The 22266-nt window shown below is 48.3% G+C and overlaps 1 protein-coding gene across 9 annotated transcripts in view; it reads left to right on the top strand.

Moving 5' to 3' along the window:
- Positions 1-8306: 8306 nt before the first annotated feature.
- Positions 8307-22266, top strand: part of LOC119977377 (ankyrin repeat domain-containing protein 10-like) — a 69201-nt gene continuing 55241 nt past the window's right edge. The window contains exons 1-2 of one of the 9 annotated variants that reach the window (XM_038818215.1): positions 13501-13518; positions 19096-19176. In XM_038818215.1, coding sequence (XP_038674143.1) covers positions 19174-19176 — 3 coding nt within the window. In that variant the 5' untranslated portion in view covers positions 13501-13518; positions 19096-19173. The other 8 variants (XM_038818216.1, XM_038818220.1, XM_038818221.1 and 5 more) reach the window with 8 other exon arrangements.

Here is a 22266-nt window from a genome sequence, read left to right as displayed (position 1 = left end):
GGGGTGGGTGGGGGGGGGGGGGGGGTCCTGCCCCCGACGACGATGTCTAAGGTGCTGATTTCTCTAATTCTGAATTCTTAATGTGGATGCGAAACTACTAGCAAAGATATTAGCCATGAGGATCGAGGACTGTGTTCCGGGGGTCATACACGAGGATCAGACGGGTTTTGTGAAAGGGAGGCAGTTGAATACCAACGTACGTAGGCTCCTGAATGTAATTATGATGCTGGCAGTGGAGAGGGAGGCGGAGATAGTGGTAGCTATGGACGCGGAGAATGCCTTTGATAGGGTGGAGTGGGGGTACCTGTGGGAGGTGTTGAGGAGGTTTGGGTTCGGGGAGGGGTTCGTCAGCTGGGTGAAGCTGCTGTACGATTCCCCGGTGGCGAGTGTGGCCACGAACAGGAGGAGGTCGGAATATTTCCGGATATACCGAGGAACGAGGCAGGGGTGTCCTCTATCCCCCTGCTCTTTTCGCTGCCGATTGAGCCCCTGGCCGTGGCTTTGAGGGAGTCTAGGAACTGGAGGGGGTTGGTGCGGGGGGGGAGGAACACCGGGTATTATTGCATGCGATCGATCTGCTGTTGTATGTGGCGGACCCGATGGGGGGAATGCTGGAGGTGATGAGGATCCTTAGGGAGTTTGGGGGATTTCTCTGGGTATAAGCTCAACATGGGGAAGAGTGAGCTGTTCGTGGTGCACCCGGGAGACCAGGAGAGGGGGATTGGTGAGCTTCCGCTAAAAGGGGCAGAAAGGAGTTTTAGATACCTGGGGGTTCAGGTGGCTAGCAGCTGGGGGACCCTGCATAAGCTCAACTTAACGAGGCTGGTGGAGCAAATGGAGGAGGAGTTCAAGAGGTGGGATATGCTGCCGCTCTCCCTGGCGGGTAGGGTGCAGTCGGTTAAAATCACGGTGCTCCCGAGGTTTGTGCTTTTGTTTCAGTGCCTCTCCATCCTGATCCCTAAGGCCTTCTCTAAGTGGGTTAACAGGAGTATTATGGGGTTCGTGTGGGTGAAGAAGACCCCGAGGGTGAGATGGGTGTTTCTGGAGCGGAGCAGGGGGGGGCGGGGGGGGGCTGGCGTTGCCTAACCTCTGCGGGTACTATTGGGCTGCCAACGTGGTGATGGTACGCAAGTGGGTAATGGAGGGGCAGCGGGTGGCTTGGAAGAGGTTGGAGAGGGCGTCCTGTGTGGGCACGAGCCTGGGGGCGCTGGTGACGGCACCGCTGCCGCTCCCTCCGACGAGGTACACTACGAGCCCGGTGGTGGCGGCGACCCTCAAAGTCTGGGGGCAATGGAGACGCCACAGGGGGGAGGTGGGGGCTTCGGTGTGGTCCCCGATACGGGAGAACCACCGGTTTGTCCTGGGGAAAATGGATGGGGGGGTTCCGGAGCTGGTACAGGGCGGGTATAAGGAGGATGGGGGACCTGTTCATCGACGGGAAGTTTGCGAGCCTTGGGGAGCTGGAGGAGAAGTTCGGGCTCCCCCCTGGAAACGCCTTCAGATACCTGCAGGTAAGGGCATTCGTTAGGCATCAGGTGGTGGAGTGTCCGCTGCTGACGGCCGGCAGGGTCCAGGGCAGGGTGCTTTCGGGGGTGTGGGTTGGAGAGGGTAGGTACTCGGCAACTTATCAGGTGATGCAGGAGGAGGAGGTCTCGGCGGTGGAGTTAAAAGGTAAGCGGGAGGAGGAGCTGGGGGAGGAGATCGACGAGGGTACGTGGGCGGATGCCCTGGGAAGGGTAAACTCTTCCTCCTCTTGCGCGAGGCTCAGCCTGATACAATTTAAGGTGCTGCACAGGGCGCACATGACCGGGAAAGGCTGAGCCGGTTTTTTGGGAGTGAGGACAGATGTGCGAGGTGTTCGGGGAGTCCAGCAAACCACACCCACATGTTCTGGGCAGCCCAACGTATGTTCGTGTTTGGTCGGGGATTTACTATTGTTTACTGGTTAACATTTATTTTTGTTCTTGTTTTATTATCTGTGTAAAGGGGCGGGGTTCTATTTTTCCTGTCTGTTATTTATAATATGTGAAAAGTTTGAATAAAAATTATTTTTAAAAAAGATATTACGGGATCCTGGCCCAAAGACAGGTATATGGAGTTAGGTCGCAGAGCAGCCATGATCCCATTGAATGGCAGGACAGGCTCGAGGGTGTGTTCCAGGTCCCAAAATTAATTTAGGTAGGTGGGATGAGCCTGTGTGGGGTGGTCATTGTATACCAATGACCACACAGTCCCAACGGAGTGTGCTCTTGGCCCAGTGGCATGGAATTCTGAGACGACTGGAGAGGAAACTCTGCTGGAGGACTTGGAGTAACAAACACTCGTCATCCACCAGCCATCGTACTGCCTGTCAGTGATACCATTTTTTGAAGTGTAGCACGGTTGCTTCACAGCTCCAGGGTCCCAGGTTCAATTCCCGGCTTGGGTCTCTGTCTGCACGTTCTCCCCGTGTCCGCGTGGGTTTCCTCCGGGTGCTCCGGTTTCCTCCCACATTCCAAAGATGTGCAGGTTAGGTGGATTGGCCATGATAAATTGCCCTTAGTATCAAAAAAAAGGTTAGGTGGGATTACTGGGTTATGAAAATAGGATGGTGGCGTGGGCTTAAGTAGGGTGCTCTTTAAAAGAGCCAGTGCGGGCTCGATGGACCAAATGGCCTCCTTCTGCGTGGTCAATTCTATGAAACAAACCCAGTCTGTACAACCTTTCCTCATAAGTCGTCCCACTCATTCCCGGAATCAATCTAGTAAACCTCCTCTGAGTCACCTCCCACACATTCACATTCTTCCTTAAATAAGGAGACCAATATTGCACAAAGTATTTGAGATGTGGTCTCAGCAATTCCCGAGAAACCTGAAACATAACATCCTTACTTTTATGTTCAATTCTTCTTGTAATAAAGGATAGCATTCCATTAGCCTTCTTAATTACTTGCTTTACTTGCATGAGACTTTTCTGCCCCTCAAAATTCCAGTTATTCTCCACTTAAGTAATACTCTGCTCTTTTATTTTTCCTGCCAAATTGAACAACTTTACATTTTCCCTCATTATACTCCATCTGCCAGAGTTTTGTCCACTCACTCAACCTATCTATACCCATGTGCAACCTCCTTATATCCTCTTCACAGTAGACTTTCCTACCTATCTTTGTGTCGTCTCTAAATTTTGCTACCAGGCCTTCGCTTCCCTCATCTAAGTCATTGATATAAATTGTAAAAAGGTGAGGTCCCTGCAGGACTCCATCCTGCCAATCGCCTATTTATGCATTTTCTCTGTTTCCTACCAACCAGCTAATCTCCTGTCCAGGCTAATATTTTACCCCCTACACCATGAGCTTTTATTTTCTGCAGTAATCTTTGAGGCACGCTCAAATGTTTTTTGGAAAACGTGCAGCACGTCGACGGGCTCCCCATTATCCACAGCACACGTTGCTCCTGCAAAGACCTCAACAAATTGGTGAAACAGGATTTCCCTTTCACAACACCATGCTGACTCTTCCCGATTACCTTTACTTTATATGGTTCATTCAGTTTAGTTTCATAGCCCCCAGGATGTTGATAATGGGGGGGGGGGGGGTCAGTGATGGTAATGCCATTGAATTGCAAGGAGTGATGGTTAGACAATCTCTTGTTGGAGACGGCCATTCCCTGGCATTTGTTTGGAGTGACTTACTTGCCATGTATAATCCCAAACCTGAATGTTGTCCAAGTCTTGCTACATATTGACATGGACTGCTTCAGTATCTGAGGAATTAAGGAAAGTGCTGTACAGGGCAGCACGGTGGCGCAGTGGTTAGCACTGCTGCCTCATGGCGCCGAGGACCCGGGTTCGAACCGGTCCCCAGGTCATTGTCCGTGTGGACTTTGCACATTCTCTCCGTGTCTGCATGGGTTTCACCCCCTCAACCCAAAGGTTAGGTGGATTGGCTGCGTTAAATTGCCCCTTAATTGGAAGAAAAGAATTCAGTACTCTAAATTTATATTAAAAAAAGAATAGCACTGAACATTGTTCAATTATCAGCGAACATCCCCACTTCTTTTTTTTAATAAATTTTGAGTACCCAATTATTTATTTTTTTGACAATTTAGCGTGGCCAATCCACCTACCCTGCACACCTTTGGGGGTGAGACCCACGTGGACACAGGGAGAATGTGCAAACGCCACACAGACAGTGACTAGGGGCCGGGATCGAACCTGGGACCTCGGCACCGTGAGGCAGCAGTGCTAACCACTGCGACGCCGTGCTGCCACACAGACATTTCCTTTTGATCTTTTTCCAACTTTCTCCCCTTTTGTTTACTAAAACGGTACTGCATTTCCAACTTCCCAGATCTTTTTTTAAAAACCATTTTTATTAGAGATTTTTTTCTTTTAAAGCACAACGAAAATGAACATAAACAAATCTGTACACACCAGTCACAGTTTACAATTTACAAAAGCTCCACATTGAATTAGCCTCCTGACCCCTCCCCATCCTGCTATCTGGCGAGTTTTCATTATTCACTGGTTCAACAGTCCTGAACATACTGGGGTTGTGTAACGATACATATGTTATACCACAGAGAACAAACGTACAGCACAGGAACAGGCCCTTCGGCCCTCCAAGCCTGTGCCGACCATGCTGCCCGTCTAAACTAAAATCTTCTACACTTCCGGGGTCCGTATCCCTCTATTCCCATCCTATTCATGTATTTGTCAAGATTCCCATTAAATGTCACTATCGTCCCTGCTTCCACCACCTCCTCCGGCAGCGAGTTCCAGGCACCCACAACCCTCTGTGTTAAAAACCCACCACGGTGGGTTGTTCTTATGTATTTGGTGTGATCGGCTTATGTGCCTCCCTCTTCCCTCTTCCCTCCCCCTCTCCCTTTTCGTTGGTGTCTGTGGTCCCTCTGAGAGTGCCCCCCCCCCTCCCCCTCCCCTCACTCTATTGGCTGTTGGTTACAATCAGGTCATGGAGCATGTTGGTGAATGGCCTCCACATCTTGTGGAAGCTCTCCTTTGACCCTGATCTTCTCCAGGTGGAGAAATTTTGACAAGTCTGCCAGCCAGTCTGCAGCTTTGGGTGGTGCTGCCGATCGCCAGCCGAGCAGGATTCAACGGCGGGTGATTAGAGAAGCAAAGGCAAGGGCGTCGGCCTCCTCCCCATGAATAGTTCTGGCTGGTCTGAAACCCGAAGGCTGCCACTCTTGGGCACGGCTCCATCCTCACCCCCTCAACCTTGGACATTGCCTCAAAGAAGACTGTTCAGAACCCAACAAGCCTGGTGCAAGACCAGAGAATGTGGGTGTGGTTGGCCGGGCCTCCCTGCCATTGTTCACATTTGTCCTCCACCTCCGGGAAGAATCTGCTCGTTTAGGTAACTTCCCAGTTCTGACGAAAGATCACAAACCTAACATATTAACTCTGTTCCTCTCTCCATAGCTGCTGCCAAACCTGATGAGTGTTTCCAGAATATTCTGCTTTTGGGCAAATGTATTTTCCCAGTTTATTAAATTGTCGGACAGGCCAGGTGCTCTTTTCAGGGGTGCACTCAAACTAAGGAACAGCCCAGTCTATGAAACCAGCTGGTAGCTGTCTACACTGACAGTGTTAGTTACTCATTGAAGAGGGGCTGTCAGCACCATCTACTGGCTAAAGGGTCACCTCCAGTCAAGCAGAGGACAGGGACTTGCAAAACAATGCTCCTGGGTGGAATTCTCAATGAGCAGGATGCACCATCTGGAATATGCAGTGGCTACACTCCATTCCGTCCATGGCAGCAGGAACGAGAGAGGGCTGGAGCTTCTCGAGAGAGAGGGAGTGGCAATTAAGGGGAGGGGCAAGGGGGCAGAGAGTGAGAACTGTTTTTGGAGGGCTGAAGAAAGGAAGAACTGCACTGGAGCTGAAGTAAATAAGATGTTGAGTTGATGTATTGGGCGTGAAGAGAATTTGAATATGAAATGGTGTGGGGTTGGACAGGGGTCTGCATGAAACGGAGGGAGTTGGATGGGGTACAGTTTGTGTGAAAGGACAAGGAGTTGGATGGGTACAGCAGAACCAGTGATAGACAAAGCTAAGCGATCCCACAAGCAACAGATCGGATCTAAGCTCTGCAGTCCTCCTACATCCAGTCGTGGAATGGCGATAGACAATTAAACAACACACTGGACAAAAAAGCTCCATAAATATCCCATCCTTAATGATGGGAATCCAGCACAACAGTGCAAAGTCAAGATTGAAGCGTTTGTAACAATCTTCAGGTTAAAGTGCCAGGTAGATGATCCATCTCCGTCTCCTTCTGACCTTCTCAGCATGAATCTTCACACTCCAGATTCCAATCTTCAGCAAATTCAATTCACCTCAAGTGATATCAAGAAACGGCTAAACACACTGGATACTGTCTCGACCCCTAGGCCAGTGCACGGTCAATGGGTCAATTGCAGCCCCACTTGACCCGGAGTCTCAACACAAGTGAAATTAGATGTTATTATAAAATACCCAAGGACTTCGTCTGAGCCCAAAAAGTTGCAGTCACCTGGTTTGTAATTTAAAAAAAAAACTTGTATTATTTAACAATAATATCATTAAACTTTTCATTCTCGGTTTTGTTAATGAATTCAAATTTCACCATCTGCTGTGGTGGGATTTGAAGCCAAGCCCACTGAGCATTACCCTGGATTCGTGGATTGGCTGTGGCCAAATACCGCTACACACTGCATCCAGTTGCGTCTCTGCTCCAGGTTTTGCTGCTCCACTCTGAGTTTTTCTGCTCCATTCCAGATCTTGTGGCTCCACTTGGGTTTTGCGGCTCCAATCCAGGTTCTCTCACTCAACTCCCGGTTTCACGATTCCACTCTGGGTTTGTATGCTCCAGTCTGGGCCTTGTTGCAGCTCTGCTCCGGGTCCTGTGGCTCCACTCCGGGGCTTGTGACTCAAGTTTGAGTCTTGCAGCCCGCTCCAGGTATTGCGGCCCCGCTCTAGGTCTTGTAGCTCCAGTCCGGGTCCTGCGGCTCCAGTCCAGGTCTTGCGGCTCCAGTCCAGGTCTTGTGGCTCCAGTCCAGGTCTTCCTGTTCCAGTCCAGAATTTGCTGATCCAGTCCAGGTCTTCCAGATCTTGCGGCTTCGGTCTGTGTCTTCTTTGAATAATAATCTTTATTGTCACAAGTAGGCTTACATTAACACTGCAATGAAAAGCCCCTAGTCGCCACATTCCGGCGCCTGTTCGGGTACACGGAGGGAGAATTCAGAATGTCCAAATGACCAAACAGCACGTCTTTCGGGACTTGTGGGAGGAAACCCACGCAGAGACGGGGAGAACATAGAACATAGAACAGTACAGCACAGAACAGAACAGGCCCTTCGGCCCTCAATGTTGTGCCGAGCCATGATCACCCTACTCAAACCCACGTATCCACCCTATATCCGTAACCCAACAACCCCCCCCTTAACTTTTATTAGGACACTACGGGCAATTTAGCATGGCCAATCCACCTAACCTGCACATCTTTGGACTGTGGGAGGAAACCGGAGCACCCGGAGGAAACCCACGCAGACACGGGGAGGACGTGCAGACTCCACACAGACAGTGACCCAAGCCAGGAATCGAACCTGGGACCCTGGCGCTGTGAAGCCACCGTGCTAACCACTGTGCCACCAGGTCTACTTACCAGCGCCGGCCCTAGGGTTGCTGGCGCCCCGGGCAAGCTGAACTTCAGCGCCCTTCGGGGGGGGGCGGAGCCGGGGGGGGGGGGCGCGGGGGGGGGGGGGGGGGGCGGAGCCGGAACCGGGGGGGGCGGAGCCGGAACCGGGGGGGGCGGCGGAGCCGGGGGGGCGGAGCCGGGGGGGGCGGGTCGGGCCGAGGCGGCGGGGGGGGGCGGGTCGGGCCAAGGCGGCGGGCGGGGCCGAGGGGCGGGCGGGGGCGGACGGAGGGGGGGGCCGCCCTGGGGGAGGGCGGCCACCACGCATGCGCTGGTTGGCACCTGCCCAACTGCGCATGCGCGGGACCCGAGTCTTTGGCGCCCCCTAGCACATGGCGCCCCGGGCGACTGCCCGAGTTGCCGGTATCTTGGGCCGGCCCTGCTACTTACAGTCCGGGTTCTGCTGCTCCTGTCTGGGACTTGCGGTTCCAGTCCGGGTCTTCTTGCTCCAGTCCAGGATTTGGTGATCCAGTCCAAGTCTTTCAGATCGTGGGGCTCCGGTCCGGGTCTTGCGGCGCTCCGCTCCGGGTCTTGATGCGCTCCGCTCCAGTCCGGGTCTTGCGGCGTTCCGGTCCGGGTCTTGCGGCGCTCCGCTCCGGGTCTTGCGGCGCTCCGGTCCGGGTCTTGCGGCGCTCCCTTTGTCTGGGTCGGGCGGGAAGCGGCGGTGGTGTTGAGGCCGGAGCCGGGCGGAGCGGAGCCGGGTGTGCGGGAGTCGGGCGGAGCCGGGTGTGCGGGAGCCGAGCGGGGCCGCGGCTGGGACGGGGATGGCGGGCTGGGGCCGCGAGCGCGGCTTCTCCGGGGACGAGCTGCTGGCGCTGCGCTTCCCGCTGCACCGGGCCTGTCGGGACGGCGACGCGGCGGCGGTGGGTTCGCTGCTGGCCGCCGCCTCCCTCAGTGACTGCCGCCTGGAGGACAACGTGTACGGCTGGAGCCCGCTGCACTGGGCCGCACACTTCGGCAAGGTAAGGCCGGCCGGCCTGGGGCCGCCTATACAATCCATAGGCACCGCCATACATACATACACCATATAGAATCTCCACAATGTGAGGTAAGGATGGCCAACTAGCTGTCAATATCATAAATATCGATAAACACTTCCATATGTATAAACCATATGGATAAAACATCAATACTTTAAAATAAAATGTAAACGCACTTCATTAAAATGGTATATCTGTGCACTTCCTGTCAACCTCATCCGCCCCATGTTACCTGCCTATGTAAACATGTCACGCTGCAGTTACACCTTTCTGCCAGCAGGGGCAGCACAAACCATTCCATCCTAAACACACAGGTGGGAGTTAATGATGGAAATTGGCCAAAGGGGTATGGCTTTTACGCAAGGTCTGAGCCGTAGGTGGCACCCACCGGCCGGCAACCCCTTCCTCCCCCCCCCCCCCCATCCTGCTTAACCTCAGCACCACCATTGACTGCACCCAGTTACCTACCTCCGCAGCGAGCCTCGTTACATATATCTACAATATATATTACTCCGCTGGCAGGAGGGTGCAGCTACGGTGCCAGAAGTTTACACCGTTTCAATTGCAAATCTGAACATAAGAATTCATGACGGACAAGTTGACAGGAAGAGTTGCAGATGCAAGTTTTTAAAGACATTAAATGAATGTATTTATATATAGATCTCAACCTGCTCTGTGTAAATATTATGAATAGACTAATATAAACTGCATATGTTTATATATGACATAAGCGAGGGAGTGAAATTCAATAATCCTGACTTTGCACAACCACTTACGTAAAATAAAACTACAACCAAAATGTTTTGAACATTAATAAAATGAATAGTTATATAGATTTAGATTGAATTATATAAATAAAATTAAATATTTTTTAAATCTTGCATCCGCTTATATTTTAGGTTAGCTTTTCTATTACCAACTCCCCTGCCCACATTTATAATGGAAACTCCTGATGTAAACCTGTCACATTGTAATTATGTTCTCTGCCAGTGGTGGCACTGGTTTGGGGGTAATCACTGTGACAGGTTTACACAGGAAGTTTTCCATTGTAAATGTGGAAAGAGCGATTTCTAATGCAAATATAGCAATTAGGTTATAAAAACCAACTTTAAAACAGGAAGTGATTTATACCTACCCTGCCCCCAGCCCCAAATCCACTGCGCCAGAACACGACACCCTACGCAAGGTCATACCATGCCCATTTGCAATACCACATGAGATTGGCCTTAACGTCTTAACGTCAATACTTAAGACATAAAGGAAAGAGTTACACTGCCTGAAATAACCTGATTATTTAATCGAATTACCAATTTTTCTGACACACAATATGCAAGATCCGATATTTGAAGACCATATTCGACGATATTCGAGACCATTGGGAAATAATCTTTTCAATAACAACTGAATCAACATCAATTTTTTTTGTGAGTTTGGTTTCCAAACTCAGTAAATCACAGTACCTCAGGTTTCCCCAATCCAGACGAACAGTTCCTGCTACTGCCCCCTCGCAGCATTTCGACAATGGACACATCACTGGTGGGCAGAATCAAGCACTGAAAATCGCCTCCAGCAATGAGGACACCAAACTATGAGCTGTCTTGTACCTCCAGCCATCAGGACATCGAGCCACTGGCAAAATCTGGGATGTTGATTCCCCCTCTCTGCCCACGACAGTGCTTTTCCCCCAACCTCCGAGTCACAAATTTCTCCCCTATGACCGCCGTGACCCCATTCCTCCCCCTCAAGCCACTATGATTCCTCTTCGTTTTCCACCCCTATGCCACAGCAACCCCCGATTCATCCTCCCCTCCAGCTGCCACGATCCCGGGTTTCTCCCCCGGTTGCCGTGAACCCGGTCTTCTTCCCCCTCCGATCACAGCGGCCCCCGGTTCCTCCGGCCACACGACCCCGGCTTGTCCACCCTCACACCGCTGCGATCCCCGGTTCCTCCCCCCTCACACCATCAGGAGCACCATTTCCCCAGCCCGCCAGCCATCAGGTGCTACATTTACCCCTCTCCGGCCACCAGTACCCACGTTCTCCTCACCTCGAGTCACTGGACGCCCATATTCACAACCTCCAGCGATGGGCACACATCCCTTCTCAAACTTTCAGGATCAGCACACTGGGAAAACTGCAATCGCCTTAATGGACAATCAACAGGGACCCAGACAGCGAATATTCGGTCACATTAGGGATCCTGTCACTGAACAAACTGGCACCTGCAGGGATCTGGTCACCAAACATACTAGTCAGTGAGCAAATCATCACAGCCATGGATCTGGTCAGTGAGCAAATCGTCACAACCGTGGATCTGGTCAGTAAACAAATCGTCACAGCCATGGATCTGGTCAGTGAGCAAATCGTCACAGCCATGGATCTGGTCAGTGAGCAAATCGTCACAGCCATGGATCTGGTCAGTGAGCAAATCGTCACAGCCATGGATCTGGATATTGAGCAAATCGTCACAGCCATGGACCTGGTCATTGAGCAAATCGTCACAGCCATGGATCTGGTCAGTGAGCAAATCGTCACAGCCATGGATCTGGTCAGTGAGCAAATCGTCACAGCCATGGATCTGGATATTGAGCAAATAGTCACAGCCATGGATCTGGATATTGAGCAAATTGTCAACCATGGATCTGGATATTGAGCAAATAGTCACAGCCATGGACCTGGTCATTGAGCAAATAGTCACAGCCATGGATCTGGATATTGAGCAAATAGTCACAGCCATGGATCTGGTCATTGAGCAAATAGTCACAGCCATGGATCTGGATATTGAGCAAATCGTCACAGCCATGGATCTGGTCAGTGAGTAATTCGTCACAGCCATGGATCTGGTCAGTGAGCAAGCTGTCATCACCAGGGATTTGGTCCTTTGCAAACTGCCATGTCCAGGGATCCAGTCACTCAGCCAACTCTCTTATCTAGGGATCTGTTCATGAAGCATACTACCACTTTCAGAGGTATGGTCAGTGAGCAAACTGTCACCTCCAGAGATCCAGTCACTGAGAACCATTAATCTTGTGATCTGGGCATTGTGCAAACTGCTTCCTTCAGGAATCTGGTCAGCAAACAAATTGCCATATCCAGGGATCTGGTCATAGAATCATAGAATTTACAGTGCAGAATGAGGCCATTCAGCCCATCGAGTCTGCACCGACCCCCGGAAAGGGCACCCTACCTAAGGCCACGCCTCCACGCTATCCCCGTAATCCAGTAACCCCACCTAATCACTTTTGGACACTAAGGATAATTTATCACGGCCAATCCACCTAACCTTCATGTCTTTGAGCTGTGGGAGGAAACCAGAGCACCCGGAGGAAACCCACGCAGACACTGGGAGAACGTGCAGACTCCGTACGGAAAGTGACCCGAGCTGGGAATCGAACCTGGGACCCTGGAGCTGTGAAGCAACTATGCTACCGTGCCACCCTTCTGGACAAAGGTAATCTCGGGATCCAGGCAAGGAGGAAATTGCTGCAAGCAGGAACTGGTCACTGAGAAATCTGTAATCTCCAGGGATCTGGTCACTGCAAACTGCCACCTCCAGGGATCCAGTCACTGAGAACCACTTCCACCAGGGATCCAGTCACTGAGCAATCTGTCATCTCCTGGGATCCAGTCACTGAGAACCACTTCCACCAGGATTCCAGTCACTGAGCAATCTGTCATCTCCTGGGATCTGGTCATGGAGCAAACCACTGCCACCAGGGATCCAGTCACTCAGCAAACTTGGCATCGTCAGGGATCCGTTCACGTACCAAACAACCATCACTAGGGATCTAGTCACCAAGCAAACCAACATCACGCCTATGGTCACTCTGAAAACCATCATCACCAGGGATCCACCAAACTGCCACCACCAGGGATCGAGAATGACGCTGCCTTATCAGTGAAGCCCTTTATGACTGAGGGAGAGTTTTACCTTTGGCACTTTACAGATAGGAGACTTGGGGAATAGACGCAGCTGCACAAGCAGAGAGTGGTCAGTACATTAAGCTGAGAGGGACATATACATCAGACAGAATTTATCCACACAGCACGCATGCAACCTGCACAATCGTGCTAAAGTCACCTAATCTGAAATTTCCATGCGCCCCCTGGTCTATGAGCCACTCACCCTTGAAGGAAACACTTAAGATGTTACACGCTGACATGGCGTCCCGTGGTCTGATGGATGACGTCCCAGTGAAAAGTTGCATTTTGCTTGCTTCCTGCTTAAAACGAGCACAAGCGTTTGGATTGCAGCAGAGTCTGGATGTGTTGTAAATTCACTGAGGGACTTATCCAACAGAGCAGCTGAGGAGCCATGTTAGTCCCAGTATCTGCACGTTCTCACTTCACACCCATTTTTAAAAGTGTTTGTGCTGTTTGCTCTGCAGCCCCCAAGACCTCTGCAATGTTGCCCTGATGCAATGGTTGCTTCTGTGTTTACTGAGAAGATAGTGCAGGAAAAGCGATGTTAGAATCACACAAATTAAGCACACTCCTGCCTAGTTTACACATTACTGTCAATGAGGTTGGGAGGAATGCCTCCAAACTGACGAGACTCTGTATTAAGTGCTGCCCTTCCTAATTCACTTTGTTCCTGTATATTGTTTTAGGTACGCTCTAACCTTCTCTTTGTACAAATTGTTGTGAAGATTATTAGGTACTGGATCGCAGTGCTTGAAAGTACAGGTTGATTGGTTGATTACAGCTTTGAAATTTGATTGATACGCTGCGAGGCGGGCCATCAGAAGCACTGGAGCATTCATTCTCTGCTGCTGGCCAGCTCCAAGACAACCGTTTGTACAGAGGTAACATCCATTTAAAGCTAGAAACCGCAAGGAAAGGAAGGAACAATGTTTTCACCCAGTACGTTCAAAAAAAAAAGCCTTCTATTTTCCACTGAGCGTAAGAAATAGCTAAGTTAATACTGTGGTGTTTGTACAAAGCTATGGTACATTTCTGGGCACCGTTTAGAAGAATGAGGTGAACCCAATGGGAAAGCTGTATTAAACAGTCACTGGGGTCATCCACAGGGATGAGAGGACTGAGTTCACCAACTCAAACTTACAACTTCCTTTGCTCTGGCTGAGATGGTTAAGGATTGACTTAAAGGAGGTTTTCAAAGATACAGAAAGTCAAATATTGATTAATTCTTGGTAAGACAAGAACAATAGCGCGCAGACCTACCACCAAGGGAACTTTAGGGGAGTGTGTAGAATGTGGAATTCTCCTTGCCAGGCAGCAGGATTAATTTTAAAGGGAATTTGAGTTTCACGGGGATGCCTTGTCAGGGCGTGAGCTGGACACTTGGACTAGAATAAAGAGGCTAAGAGAGTACAATAAACCAAATGGCTGGCTCCACATTGGAACAGTCTGATTTTATTGAAGAATTTGTTCTGCCTAGCTGACAATTGAACTCTCCTCATGCAGTGATTTGTGTCTTTAGAGAAAGCTTATTCCCCCCCCCCCCCATTCCTGACAAATGATCATCGCACAATGACCTGCCATATTGTCCATGAACAGACTTTAACAAAAAAACTGTTCGAGTGTTAATGGTGCTGTGCAGTGCCATGGCACCTCTTGTGTTTCTGATGGAGTTCTTTTGGTATTCTCCTGTCCCTGACAATTAAATAGCAAAACCTGGTCCAAACAGGGTTATTACTTATAAATACCACCAAATGGCAGTTTCTAATATTTGCTGCAGCCTGACATTGTGTAAAGAATATACCGTGGCCTCCCTGTCCACTCTCCATACAGATGCAGCAAAAGATTGGCTGGTTAAGACTTGACGTAATTTGCATTTGAAAATTGATATTAACAGCTCACATGGGGAGTGGTAATCTGGAATTTAAACCCCCCCCCCAAGGGAAGTCGGTTCATATTTTCCAGACTGCAATCAGTGGTTATTAGTCGGGGACAATAAGGATAGCATGGGACATGGAGCTACGGTGGCTAAATGAAGTTGAAAGGACTGATCAACCATCAACTGATTAGATGGAGGAACAGGTTGTATGGCTTCCTCTTGTGGCTGTTTGCTGTGGGTTGACAGGGAAATGGTGGATAGAATGGAAATTGAGAGTATAAGCACTTGTGCACAAGCACAGTGCACGAATAAGGGACTGCATAGTGTCAGAGTGTGTAAAGGATTGACAAGTTTCACTGTGGAAGTGTTCAGGACCCATTGGTTTCATTGTGCATGAGTACGGCACTGACTAGTTTCTCTGTGCGTGTGTACGGGACAGACTATTTTCACTGTGCGCATATAGGGGACTGACTAGTTTCACTGTGCGCGTGTACAGGACTGACTAGTTTCACTGTGCGCGTGTTGGGGACTGATTAGTTTCACTATGCGCGTGTACGGGATTGACTAGTTTCACTGTGCGCGTGTACGGGACTGACTAGTTTCACTGTGCGCGTGTACGGGACTGACTAGTTTCACTATGCGCGTGTTTGGGACTGACTAGTTTCACTATGCGCGTGTATGGGACTTGACTAGTTTCACTATGCGCGTGTACGGGACTGACTAGTTTCACTATGCGTGTGTACGGGACTGACTAGTTTCACTGTGCGCGTGTACGGGACTGACTAGTTTCACTATGCACGTGTAGGGAACTGACTAGTTTCACTATGCGCGTGTACGGGACTGACTAGTTTCACTATGCGCGTGTACGGGACTGACTAGTTTTACTGTGCGCGTGTAGGGGACTGACTAGTTTCACTATGCGCGTGTACGGGACTGACTAGTTTTACTGTGCGCGTGTAGGGGACTGACTCGTTTCACTATGCGCGTGTAGGGGACTGACTCGTTTCACTATGCGCGTGTACGGGACTGACTAGTTTCACTATGCACGTGTAGGGAACTGACTAGTTTCACTATGCGCGTGTACGGGACTGACTAGTTTCACTATGCGCGTGTACGGGACTGACTAGTTTCACTATGCGTGTGTTGGGGACTGACTAGTTTCACTATGCGCCTGTACGGGACTGACTAGTTTCACTGCGCGTGTGCGGGACTGACTAGTTTCACTGTGCGCGTGTTGGGGACTGACTAGTTTCACTATGCGCGTGTACGGGACTGACTAGTTTCGCTGTGCGCGTGTACGGGACTGACTAGTTTCACTATGCGCGTGTACGGACTGACTAGTTTCACTATGCGCGTGTACGGGACTGACTAGTTTCACTATGCGCGTGTAGGGGACTGACTTGTTTCACTATGCGCGTGTACGGGACTGACTTGTTTCACTGTGCCTGTGTACGGGACAGACTAGTTTTGCTGCGCTTATAGGTGACTGTTGGTCAGTTTTTGGAGCCAAGGTTAAATTTCTCAATGTTTATTCGCACCTAAATAGCCACCTTTAGTCTCTCAAGATGGTTGGATTGAGTCTGTCCGCAGTTGGTTATTAAAAGGCTGGAATTTGTTGTGGAAGTGCCTGCTCCTTTAGTTGCTTTGGTTAGATCTTCAACATAAACTCTTTTTGCTTCATTTACACTGTTGTGTGAAAGACCCGGTGGATTTGTGTCAATGCCCATAATGGAGGCCTGGTTTATTAGTGTTGAGAAGTGATTCCTGGAGGTGAGATCATCATCTCTGAATTTTTCAACTCGGCTTGTCTTTTGTCAGCTATTTTTTTAACTGATTATTCTTTAAGCACTGTGCAAAATGCAGAATCAGAAAGGTCAGCACAGCCACTGCCTAAAGTGAATGCATTGCAATCAGCTATTCCTTCAGATTCTTCTGCAATATCTGCTTGCCTCACTCTCTCCCCAAATATTCCATTGAGTTCTGTTACCCGTCCTGGATCTAGATTGAGGCATGATGTGGGTTCAGTTTACCTGCTCCTTGAGAACCTTCAGTTCACCAGTGGTCTGCCCGAATCCCTTCATGTCCCAGTCCCTGGTTCTTTGCACTCTTCATTGCTGAGGAGCAAATTGTCTTTTCTCTGCCAAGTCTCCAACACCTGAATGTCTTTCTTTGACGGTGAGCAAGAGTGTGTGCCGGGTTCTGGATGTGGTGGTCCCTGTGCCAGTACAGACTCTCTTTCCTCCAAGATTTGTGCTTCTTTCCTCCAGCTTCTCATCCCTGAGTCCAGTTAATGTCTTGTGCTGTTGCCACGCACTAGTTGGTTCTTTCCAGCGATCTGTCAGGTGGTAAGGCTCCATCTGTAACTTGCGTCTTTAGTCAAATTTTCTGACCCCACTATTTGCCATTCTTCTGCCCAGCTGGCACCACCAGAAACACTGCTCATCCATCTCAATCCTCATTATGGGATCTTGCTGGGCAAAATATTGTCCGTCACTGCACCTGGACAAGTAGCAAACTGAATGTGATGTACTTTGGGAAACCATATAATGAATCTTTGTTCTTCTTTCAGTTGACCTGTCTTCAGCCAGTTATATGAAATTGTGTTATACAAGGTTGATCCAGTGAGCAGACTGCAGTGTTTTGAGCAAGCAGATAGATTGTAAGCAGATTACTGTTGGGGTGAGGGTTTGTATCAGGTTGCTGTAGCAGTTGTTTTCAATTGAAGATGCCAAAGGCAACTGGAAATGTATTCCTGATGCCAAGAGCAGTCAGCAGAATTATTTTTAAGTTATGAGGGCATGAATATATATAAATATATGTGCCAGATAGTTACAAAACATCTGCAATAACTGTCCAAATTGAACTTTAAAGAACACTCGACAGATGCCTTCTGAAAGCCACTGACCATTATTTATGGTAAGCACAGATATTTCTGATGGTTTCCAAGTTATTTAAACATGTTTCAGTGAATTTACTTTGTCATTGTTCCTTCATAACCTTTGAGGTTTGTGAGGCCATTTAAGGACCCATACAATGGAAATAATCCCAGTGCTTTCTGTTTTGAGTAAACATTAAGGCAACATAAATGAAAATGAGCTAAGACTATGAATCACCAATTAATTAGAAAGAGCTGCATCGCTTAATTAAATCAATCCATTTTGTGATTTAATTGACAGTAGCTCTTTGCGGCAAAAATCAGGTGTATTTGTGTATAATGCACGTAGTGGTTTCTCCCCCGGTACCCACGGGGTTAAAAAGCAGATTCACTCACAGAAAATGGCCCAGTTTGTTTCAATGCGAGGGGTCCAGAGTTTGGATGGTGTGGGAAAGCACTTTATTCTAACACAAACCTGTGCCATTTATTTCTTTGCTGCTGGATAATGGCGATGCTGCCACGACTGTGTTTGCTGACTTGTTGGGTTCTGGTGAATGTGATGAGATCCTGGCCTTGCGCTGATAGGGTTGAGTTTGGGGATTACAGGATAATAGTCCAGTGACTAAAAGGAATATCACATGGAATTTACAGCACAGAAACAGACCATTTTCCCCAAATCAAAATGATTTGTGATTTGGGAGGGGAATTTGCAAATTATTGTGTTTCACAAGACTGGTATATTTATTGGTAATAGAGGCTGTAGTAGTCATGTTGCTGCAGAGTATCTTTTGGGTTATATGCACTGTAACTGTAAATACTAATACCCTAGTTTAAACCAGTGGTCGTGGATAGGGAGTCCCATAATAGGGGCTTTGTCCTTGGCTTCATCAGTGTTGTGGCTACCATCCAGAAAAATAGTTGGAATTCTATCATGTTGCTGACTTGAGCAGTCAGGTATTGAACCACTAGTTCTGGTCGCCACATTACCAGAAGGATGTGGATGCCTTGGAGAGGGTGCAGAGGATGTTCACCAGGATGTTGCCTGGTATGGAGGGTGCTAGCTATGAAGAAGGGTTGAGTAGATTAGGATTGTTTTCGTTGGAAAGACGGAGGTTGAGGGGGGACCTGATTGAGGTCTACAAAATTATGAGAGGTATGGACAGGGTGGATAGCAACAAGCTTTTCCCAAGAGTGGGGGTGTCAGTTACAAGGGGTCACGATTTCAAGGTGAGAGGGGGAAAGTTTAAGGGAGATGTGCGTGGAAAGTTTTTTACGTAAAGGGTGGTGGGTGCCTGGAACGCTTTACCAGCGGAGGTGGTAGAGGCGGGCACGATAGCATCATTTAAGAAGCATCTAGACAGGTATATGAAAGGGCAGGAACAGAGGGAAGTAGACCTTGGAAAATAGGAGACAGGTTTAGATGGATCTGGATCGGCGCAGGTTGGGAGGGCCGAAGGGCCTGTTCCTGTGCTGTAATTTTCTTTGTTCTAGTTGCTAGGAAGCCTGCCTCTGATCTGCTCTTGGATCATATTTGATTGACTGCTCCTTAAAATGCATTTAAATTTCCTAGTGCTCAGTAAAGTTTTGAAAAGTATTTCTCAGCCTGCCTTGTAGAAGTTAGATAATTCCATCAGAGAGAGACCAAAGAAATACTCAACGGACAGCTAAAAACAACTAGGTAAAGATTGATATTCAGAAACTTGTTTGATTTGCTGCACGTTACAGCTTAGTTCAACTGCTTTGACCGCTGTTTTCTATTTTACAGAGCTGAATATTTAAGCCAGAATCTACTGTAAATCTGCAGTGGGTCATTGCTGCTGTCACCCTCTGAAGCTCAGGAAGTATGGTAACTGATACCTGACCGTTTACAAATTAGCTTGAGATTAAGATTAGGTTAGATTTACATTTATTGTCACGTGTACCGAGGTACAGTGAACAGTATTGTTCTGCGCACAGTCCAGGCAGATCGTTCCATACGTGAAAAACATAGGACATGGAATTCTTTTTAAATTTCTCTAATTGAGCGGTAATTTTAGCATGGCCAATCCATCTGCGCTGCACATCTTTGGGTTGTGGGGGTGAGACCCATACAGACACAGAAGAATGTGCAAACTCCACACGGATAGTGACCTGGGACCGGGATTGAACCCGGATCTTTGGCGTCGTGCGGTAGCAATGCTAACCACTGTGCCACCTTGCCTCCACTAGGACATACAATACATGTAACTGCATAGACATGTACATCGGGTGAAGTTTTTGAGTGTAGTGCTAATAGAGAAGATGTGTAGAGAGATCTGTTCAGTCCATAAGACTGTCATTCAGAAGTCTAGTAACAGCGAGGAAGAAGCTGTTTTTGAATCTGTTAGTGCGGTTCTCAGACTTTTGTTTCTTCTGCCCGATGGAAGAGGTTGGAAGAGAGAATAACCCGGGTGGGAGATGTCTTTGATTATGCTGCCTGCTTTCCAAAGGCAGGGGCAGGTATAGATAGAGTCAATGGATGGGAGACAGGTTTGCGTGATGGACTGGGCTGTGTCCATGACTGTAGTTTCTTGCGGTCCTGGGCCGAGCAGTTGCCATACCAGGCTGTGATGCAGCCAGAGTGGATGCTTTCTATGGTGCACCTGTAAAAATTGTAAGAGCCAATGTGGAATTTACATAGTTTCCTGAGGAAGTATAGGTGCTTTCTTGGTTGTTTTTAGCGTTGATGTAGGTGGACCAGGACAGATTGTTGGTGATGTGCACACCTCGGAATTTGAAGCTGTCGACCATCTCCACCTCGGCACCATTGATGCTGACAGGGCCAGGGACGACACTTCGCTTCCGAAAGTCAATGACTAGCTCTTTAGTTTTGCTGACATTGAGGGAAAGATTGTTGTCATTACACCATTCCACTAAGTTCTCTATCTCCCTCCTGTATTATGACTCATTGTTGTTTGAGATCCGACCCACTACGGTCATCAGCAAACTTGTAGATGGAGTTGAAGTTTAAAAGTTCTGCCTGGTTCTACATTCACTTAAGATAGCAGTCTGTGACACTGAACCCAAGAATAATACCTTCAGGGAAAAGTATCAAATACTTCCCTCCCCAATAAACACTTGGTCAAGCTAACTAGGTTTTTAAATACAACAATGATTAACTTTGGGGCAATCAGAATGTTTTGGAACAACACTATTGTTTGGTTTGGTGACAGTCTTGCTGTGCCTTTTCAGCTAGCCTGAGATTCACATTTTAATCATGGCTGGGGTAGGAACATTTAGCCCCTTGAGCCCGCTCCACAATTCAATAAGATCATATCTGATTGTGGCCTGAACTGCACGTTCCTGCTTGTACCACATAACCTTCGACTCTCTTGTTGATCAAAAATCTGTCTTAACTCAGCCTTGAATATATTCAATGAACCAGCCTCCATTGCTCGAAAGGGGAGAGAATTCCGAATGCTAAAGATTCTCGGAGAAGAAATTCCCCCTCATCTGTCTTAAATGGAAGACCCCTTGCTGTAAGTTGGGCCACCTGGATCGAGATTGCCCCAGAAGACGAAACATCCTCTCAGTACCCACCTTATCAAACACACCCCCCCCAGAATCTTGAATGTTTCAATGAGGTGAACTCTCTTCTAAATTTGCTCAATCTTTCCTCGTAAGACATCACTCCATTCCAGGAATCAGCCTGGTGAACTGCTTCCAGTGCAAGCAGGGTAAGTTACTAGACTAAAACTCTACCCATTAGTCTAGGTGTGGTCTCACCAGTGCTCTGTACAGTTGTAGCAAAACCGCCCTACTTTTATACTCCATTCACTTTGCAATAAAGGCCAATATTCCATTTGCTTTCCTAATTGCTTTTGCCTGCTTACTGACATTTTGTGATTGATGCACAGAGATACCCAGATCTCTCTCTCGCTTTAAATATTTTGCTCTTCTATTCTTCCTGCCAAAGTGGTCAACCTCACATTTTCCCACTCTGCACTCTCCTTAAGTCCTCCATGGAGCACACTAGGCCCACAGTTTCTTGCACACTCGGCCCCAGAGTATGCACCTTTGGTGAATAGCCTTTTCCAGTTCACTTGGAGTGAGAGAAACAAATACAGAAAGCAAAGAGACAAGGGGAAGTGAGGAGAAATTCAGAAACCGAGTTATTCCTGGGGCACACTCTTCCAGTTAGAAATATTAGTTGGGTCACAAATTTCCACTAGAATATTGACGAATTTCCAGCAACGTGAATTTTATTACACTGGAACACGCAATCCAGACTGACTCCAGTGCAGCATTGAGGGAGTGCTGCAGTGTTAGTGCCAACTTTCCGGTGAGCTGATGAACTGAGGATCTGACTGTCCTCTCTGGATGTGAAAGATTCCATGGCATTAATTGTTGAAGAACATGGGAGTCTCCCCAGTTCTGGCCAATATTTATCCTTGAACCAACATCACTCAAACAGATGATCTGGTCATTACCAGATAGTTGTTCATGGGCTGAATGGCCTACTTACTGTTCCTATTTCTTATGCTCTAACACATTCCCTGTATAGTCCTGGTGTCTGCATAGTAACATTCATGCTTGCCTAAGTATTTTGCATGCATGTTCCTCTACTGTTAAAAAAAATTACGTGGTGCTTTCTCAAGTTAGTTTAAGATAGAAATTGCAGATGTGTGAATCATTGCCTGTTGCTGTGTTTATCACAGTAGCATTCACTCCAGTGACATCTTGTGTCTTCGTCCACGTCTGTTGATCCTGCCAATAATTGTTGAACAGACATGTGCCACTGGTGTTAAAATTAACTGCAACATGTGTTAGTGTAACAAATGAGAAGGTTGGCAGAGAAATTGTATTGGAATAACAGAGCTATTGAGTCTCTGGGTAGAAGAGGTGCATCTGTGGGGAATAAATCATGCAATATTGAAGAGTTAATCCTGAAGTATCTACCATATGTACAAGATGTGAT

This window comes from Scyliorhinus canicula, chromosome 14, assembly GCF_902713615.1.
Source record: "Scyliorhinus canicula chromosome 14, sScyCan1.1, whole genome shotgun sequence".
In the NCBI taxonomy this organism is placed as follows: domain Eukaryota; kingdom Metazoa; phylum Chordata; class Chondrichthyes; order Carcharhiniformes; family Scyliorhinidae; genus Scyliorhinus; species Scyliorhinus canicula.
This window is presented reverse-complemented; position numbering and strand designations above follow the sequence as displayed.